This window comes from Metopolophium dirhodum, chromosome 8, assembly GCF_019925205.1.
Source record: "Metopolophium dirhodum isolate CAU chromosome 8, ASM1992520v1, whole genome shotgun sequence".
NCBI lineage: Eukaryota > Metazoa > Arthropoda > Insecta > Hemiptera > Aphididae > Metopolophium > Metopolophium dirhodum.
In genome coordinates, this window is record NC_083567.1 from 7625122 (window position 1) to 7632117 (window position 6996).

Consider the following 6996-nt stretch of genomic DNA (forward strand, 5'->3'; position numbering starts at 1 on the left):
GCCCTGCCATCAATACACGGGAATCATATAAGAGAAAGAACGAAAAGAGAAAAGAGAGAAAGGGCATAAAGGGGGTAATCATTGACGTACGAAACTAATACTATATTTCCCCCCACGTTCTCTTTTCTCATTTGCTCTATATCGTACCCCTGACCTCTCTCTCTAAGCGCTGTCCATTGGTTTATAGGTCTAAGGTTATATCACGTTATATCACAGAATGACCGGAAGGCTCACTTGAGTGATAATATATTATCTATGATTATGATATTTATTATTTACAATTTACGTTTTACCATGAAGCATCATCTATGATTAATATTTTATGATGAAGACTTTTTAGTTTTCACGTTCACAGATCACCCACCACCATCAATTATCAAATCAAGTCTTATATGAAATAAGTGTTTTATTTAAATAATAAGGAAAAAAAATTATTTTAACATGTTGGTCGGTCGGCAATCAAAAAACATTTTATCCAGTGTAAAAAATACAAACATAAAAAGGTGTCTTGGCACAGCGGCTGAAGATTCAGGCCATGCTCAATTTGTATACAATCGCAACCCTAGAAATTTGGAGAAGTTAAGAATTGCTTACAAACCGGCTGGTTACCATCTCGAAAAACCGGGTCGTGAGTTTTGGCATAAGTAAGTGCGCATGGTGCTCATAGTCTTGTCAGGTATCATAAAATAGTTTTCATATTCGCGTTATGTATTTTTTTCTCAGACTACAAGTAACAACTAGTAAAAGACACGTGACAGCTAGTGTCTTACACCATACAGGCGTGGTTCCGGTAATGGCAACTACTGCAGAATGGGCTGTACGCAAACAGCTATTCAGGTTTGTTTATTTTTCTAATAGGTACCCAAGTAAATGTTAAAAGAAGTCGTAAATAAATAATTATTTAGGTATGTATTGTTCCTTAATATCTTATGCGTACTTTATAAACATTTTTATTGACAAATAGTCGTACAAATTATTTTAATTATTCATTTTCAATACAATATAATGAGAATACCTATGAGTATAAAAAATTTGATTTAGTTGTGGTTTATTTACTATTGATTATCTTTTTTATATTATTATTTAGCACTTTAGATAAAATGGCATACATAACTATTGGAAAAGTGTTAGCACAACGCTGTTTGGAATGTGGTATTTCTGATATGATTAATACTCATGAAGTTTTGCCAAATAGTAAAGTAAGTATTATTTTACAATATTATTTAGTTTTATTTAATTTCAGTCAATAATTATATTTATATACTTAAATTACAGCTTGAGGCATTACTAGAAAACTTATTAAAAGGCGGTGTACGGTTAGAAGAAGATCCAAGATACAAGTCCCCAAATCCTTGGGATCAAGAAAGACCAGAAAAACCATGGGAACATTATTAAATCTAATTAAGTTTATTTTTTTTTTTAATACAGATTGTGTATATTATGCATTCATATATTGAATTAATGTATCAAACAAAACTATATATTTAAGGTAGAAGTATTTTAATAATAAAAAGTAGGAATTAATTTTTGTTTGAGTAAAATAATATATTTTTAATTCAGAGTGAAAAAAAAAGCTAAACATCTATAGTTTTTAATTTTTATAGTAGGCATTAACAGCCTTTGTGATATGTTCACAAATATCTGATACAAGATATATTCAACATTTTTGAAAATATTCTAGATTGACAGATTGTAGTTACTTAACTTTGTTTTTTTAATTTTTTACATATAGATATAAGATACTAGATTTCAAATTTATAGTAGGAACCAAGGCCGTAACTGGAAATTAATTTTTTTTTTTGGGGGGGGGGGGGGGTTGTAAGCCAAAAATGTGTGTTCTAATTGTATTATAATATTGTGTAGGTAATAAAATATGGTTAAAAATTCATAATATTGTAGAATTATAAATAGTATTTATTAATGAAATTCACATTAAAAAAATTTTCATTTTTCAAATTATTCATCAGTCTTTTTGCCATTTCAAATAAATAAATTAAACACTTCGTAAATCGTAGCACACTAAAACGTCAGAACGTAAACCAAATGTCAACTAAATATTGGAAATTAATATTGCCTGTGAAAAAGTTTTAACTATTATCAAAGACTATTAAGATAAGATTACTAAAATACTAAGAAATAGTTCTTTGTCGATTACACATTCTGGTGGTAATGTATTATACATATATACCTATGTAGTATGTACCTATAATATTATCAAGAAATCCGGCTGATACACCCAAAGTGAATTTATCTGGTACAAATTGTTATTTTTAAGTTTATAACGTAGACCATAGCTGTCATTCGTATATGCACGTATCAATGTTTATCGATTATTCTAGACTGAAATAGTTATTTTATTACAACATAAAATAACGCGAAAAATTTTGGGGGGGGGTTTGAACCCCCCCCCCCCCCCCAGATAGGCCTTGGTAGGAACATTAAATGTATTTGTATGTGGTTTTTTGTACAATAATTCAGTTTTTAATTTACACTATATTCTATATGCAAAACTTACTAAAATATTTACTAAAAAAATGTTTACTATCGTAAAAACCCCAGATAATGTTCCTACCATAAATTTTCATAATAGGTCGAATTAACTCTAATTTTTAAACTAATGGAGCTAAACAGGATTTGCTGAGCGTAAATTTGGTATGTTACATACTTGTAAGACGCAGATGGCAAATATCTGTGTGTTAAAAGGGTGCTAAAATAAAAAAAGAAAACAATTATAATTACAATACTTATGGGTCATTTAGTTGGTTGCACATTTAATAAAACTAAAAACCATGACTGGTGGCTGGCAAAGTAGTGACGCAATTTTTTTTTTTCCAGCGAGTCAAGAAAATGTCTACATTAGGTCTGCATATTACATCAGCTATATCTTTTAGTATCATCAGTATTTTGTGTATGCCGAAGTATTATAAGTTAGTGAGTATAAAGTAGGTAAAACTTAAAAATACCTATATTAAGGTATTATTAAGTATGTGCGGAACGTAAATTTGGTATGTTACGCACTTGTAAGACGGAGACAAGAAACGGCTGTCTAGCGCCCTCTTAAGGTCCACCACTGCAATCCAGGCTTGAGGCAACCTCAGATTGAAATGCAATTTAATAATATTACAGAAGGCTTGAATTTTAAGCTAATGTATTATAACTACAAGTTTTTGGTAATAGATCAAACGCACTCTATTTTAAAATATATAAAATCATACTTATGGAGTACCTTATTACAAGGACTATTAGAAAGTTTTTTGGTATTGAGAATTGATAAAGGGTTTATAGTTTATTTCCATGTAAAAAAATTACCCATCTGCAGATGTATTGTCTCATAAGTTATTACTCATACCTTTGATGGAATTAATATGCACAGATTGTATGATTTCTATATATTTTAGTTTTATTGAATAGCAATAATTCTCTTAGGACGAAATTGGTAACTAAAAATCTAAATTTATCTTGACTTTTATCTTTATTATTTATTACTCTTGAAATTATCTCACATACATAACCTGTGACAGGACAGTAATATCAAAATATTTTTAGATTTTAATATTGAGAAATAATTATTAATATTTTAGCGTTTTTCATGGTTCTTGAATGTTGAGCTAGATGGGTAGTCCTCAGTTGGAGAACCACAGGTAATAAACTACCTTTTTTAACTTAACTCAACACCACTGCTTGAGAAAAACGTATTTCAATGTGATCGAAAAAATTCCAGAAACTAAGAGAACAATTAAATAAATAATTATTATTTATAAGACTTCAATTATCTTTCATGAATCCATTATTTAATAAACATTATTTTTAATTTATATTAAGTAATTACCACATAATATTATTGGATGAGTTTTATTTGTAGGTGAACATTTAGGAACATAAATAATATTGGAAAATACTATGAAACCAATTTCCTTACATTGTCTAGTGAAAATATGTATTTTTTACTAACCATAATATAATAATTAATTACAGTAAGACCAAGGAAGTATTAGTTTTTATAAACATACAGACATATTATTTGGTACTTTTCAGTTATTGTGACTACCAACGATTGTCAGTAATCCCGATTCGGTTATTTCAACAGCATATTATTATACAAATGCAATAAGTAAAGTTAAAGTATAACAAGTATAGCCATTCCCTATACTTATATAGTATAATAATATGGCTATGTGATAAAAACAATTTATTTTATTTTATTTCAAATTTATTTATTCTTTTAATCAACACAATATTTTAGTTACTAAATAATATAAAAATGTTCGTTATTGATTTTTTTTTTCAATTTTAACAAAATGTAATAACAAGAATTAAAGAAAATATCAAAATTAAATTATTTATCAAGTAACAGTTTGAGTTATGTTAAATAAAAAAAAGTTTTACTTTTTGGGATGTACAAGTGTACAATTAATATACTTAATTCTATTTGTTAACATTGTCTTTAATCCACTGGTTTACCCAAGCACCTATATGAGTGATATTGCGTTCCATATCTGCATAGGTTTCATTGCGTAACTCGTGTACAATATTGTTATCATATGATTCCATTGCCTCTTCAAGTAAAGTTTGGAATATTTCACATTCTACATTATTTTGAAGCTTTTTAGTTGAATATCCTCTAAAATTAAAAGTAAACGATGGAACAAATAATTAATTTTTATTATGTATTTATTTAATAGAGTGACATAAATTGTGTTAGAAATGGTCAAAATTATTTTATCCAACCTTATCAGCCTTTATATACTCTGTCCAACAAAAATACACACCGATTCTGCATATCCCCATGCAACTATCACTCTGCCATCAAGACCAGTTCCTTTATAGCAGGGTGTTACAAGTGGATGCGCAAAAGAACTGATTTCCGTCGAGTTTGGCATGTTTTCTCGCTGGACAGGGTATAGTAGTGTTTTTGTATATAACAGGCCGAAATATCAAATAAATGTTGAAACAAAATTATTGGTTACAAGTTTATAATTTTGATGATTAAATGGTTATACTTAGGCTTACGAAGACGCCACATAATTTACGGGGATGTGGTGTGTTCTTATATTTTCTAAATTCTGTCATACTTCTCTACAAAATAGTACTAAGGCCAAAAATTCCTATTTGCTATGGAGAGAACAGATCATCAAATGGTTGTTTTCTGGTATGATTTACTATGCTAAGGATAAAATAATTAATAAACTGTAACAAAGCAATATAAATACTTAACAGGTTCTAAGTGGTTTACTAAAAAATATCCCAAAAAAACAAAAAAATATTTGTTAAATAGCACATAATTATAGGCGCATAAATCTTGCTTACTATTTATTACAAACCTAGCAATATCACTTAACTACAGAGACACCTAACCCAACCTAACCTAACCTGTCTAAAATAAAATTTGCATTCAAATTCCAATCTAAAGAACTACAGCATAAACTTTTTAGGGATTTTCTACTAACAAAGATTAACCGAAGAAAAAGCCTAATATTGTAAAACCAATATACTTAATTTTTACAGTTTTCTCAGGTTTTAGAATCTAAGTTTTACAAATTGTATGTTTCTGACCTACTTTAGTCTGTGTAACAAACCTTTTTTCAAGCCGATCATACAATAATGTGTTATTAGTTCTCAAAACAAATACTACATCAAACCATCGTTCGGGAAAGAAATCACAGCCATGGTAATCAATTATTTTACCTCCTTCTTCCATTCTTGATTCTAACTCGTCCAACACCTACATTTTTTAAAACAATTAGGTATTTACAAATTAGCAATACAATAAACTCTCTATTAATACTTACTTTGTCTTCATTAAGGATATGGCATTCCAATTCTTCATCGTATCCAGAATAACAATTACACTGCTTAGCCACTTGACCAACTTCAATCCATTCCATATCTAATCCATTACGAATTAATTCTTCGCACAGTTTTGATTTTCCCACACCAGGTGTACCTAAACGGAACAAATATGCAAATAAAATGTAATTACAATGAAAATAATCAAATTATGAATCTATAGAGTAGGTAATTTAGTCAATTTAGTATCAATACAACCATCGTGTTCAGAACTCTGCTAGACAGTCAAGGATCAGACGTGTTATATTTTTCAGCACTACCTACTTAAAACCCAACTATAAATACGTACCAGTAATTAGAATATTTGGTTTTCTTCTCATTTTTAAAATAAATGATCTGTAACACAAACTAGTGTAATTGTATTGATAATTGTTATTGTATTATTTAGTAATCACTGATCACGAGTTCACGACAGTACGACACTGAAGTTGAGTGAATAACTGAATAATGCGATTGTGACAAATTCACGATCAGGAGTAAAATAATTTATTGTACATTTTAATAATAAATAATAATATCTGTGTATACCAATAATTATATAGTCTATAATTACAGGCCACAGATCTATCTGTGATAATATTATCTTAATATTATTGTTGTTCAAAGCACGATGTAGAAGTAGAATGTAGATAATCTACGATTTATCTACATCGTTGTTCAAAGAGAATACTTATACCATGATTGAGAGGTTGGGTCAGTTCTTCCCACGAATATTAATAATATTATCTATGGTTACTTGCTATTCTGTGGTTACACGACAAGGTCTGATTTATTGATCACAGAATAGAATGATGACGTTTCATCGATTCTGTACTTTGATCCGATTTATATATTCTGTAAATTTATGATCTGTCCCACGATGAAGATTTTTTTCATGATTTTATCTATATCTCGATCGCTCGGATACACGATTTAAGATAGTACTATCTTAAATCGTGCTCGGATATTTCGGCGACAAAGGTTCTTATAAAAAATATTAAAAACTCACAGCCTTGTTGCGCGATCTACTAAATGATCACGACAATCTTGATATTATTCAATACCAATATTTAGTATATTTATTATTGTTCTAGTGTTCTACGGTATAATCATGGTTTAAATATAATGTATATTAAAGCCATGGGTACAATATTACCTACTATATAATAC

At 29.0% G+C, this 6996-nt stretch overlaps 2 protein-coding genes across 2 annotated transcripts; one reads left to right on the forward strand and one right to left on the reverse strand.

Annotated features, from left to right (window-relative positions):
- The first annotated feature begins 264 nt into the window (after nucleotides 1-264).
- LOC132950432 (large ribosomal subunit protein uL18m) lies at nucleotides 265-1544 on the forward strand. Its single transcript, XM_061021891.1, has 4 exons — nucleotides 265-644; nucleotides 724-837; nucleotides 1088-1199; nucleotides 1276-1544. The coding sequence occupies exons 1-4, from the start codon at nucleotides 442-444 to the stop codon at nucleotides 1393-1395; spliced, it is 549 nt and encodes a 182-aa protein (XP_060877874.1). The 5' UTR covers nucleotides 265-441; the 3' UTR covers nucleotides 1396-1544.
- Nucleotides 1545-3985: 2441 nt separating this feature from the next.
- On the reverse strand, nucleotides 3986-6692 carry LOC132950315 (adenylate kinase isoenzyme 6). The gene is made up of 4 exons (XM_061021719.1): nucleotides 6137-6692; nucleotides 5790-5944; nucleotides 5577-5722; nucleotides 3986-4621 (listed from the first exon to the last, which is right to left on the reverse strand). The coding sequence occupies exons 1-4, from the start codon at nucleotides 6165-6167 to the stop codon at nucleotides 4426-4428; spliced, it is 528 nt and encodes a 175-aa protein (XP_060877702.1). The 5' UTR covers nucleotides 6168-6692; the 3' UTR covers nucleotides 3986-4425.
- Between the last annotated feature and the right edge of the window lie 304 nt (nucleotides 6693-6996).

Bases quoted from the DNA above. Each gene is read 5' to 3' on its own strand.
- LOC132950432 (XM_061021891.1), top strand. From the start codon at position 442: ATGTTGGTCGGTCGGCAATCAAAAAACATTTTATCCAGTGTAAAAAAT. The intron at 645-723 runs GTAAGTGCGCAT...TTTTTTTCTCAG, and splicing joins GGTCGTGAGTTTTGGCATAA to ACTACAAGTAACAACTAGTA. The intron at 1,200-1,275 runs GTAAGTATTATT...CTTAAATTACAG, and splicing joins AAGTTTTGCCAAATAGTAAA to CTTGAGGCATTACTAGAAAA.
- LOC132950315 (XM_061021719.1), bottom strand. From the start codon at position 6,167: ATGAGAAGAAAACCAAATATTCTAATTACTG. The intron at 5,723-5,789 runs GTAAGTATTAAT...TAAAAAATGTAG, and splicing joins ATATCCTTAATGAAGACAAA to GTGTTGGACGAGTTAGAATC. The intron at 4,622-5,576 runs GTTTGTTACACA...TTTTAATTTTAG, and splicing joins TATGATCGGCTTGAAAAAAG to AGGATATTCAACTAAAAAGC.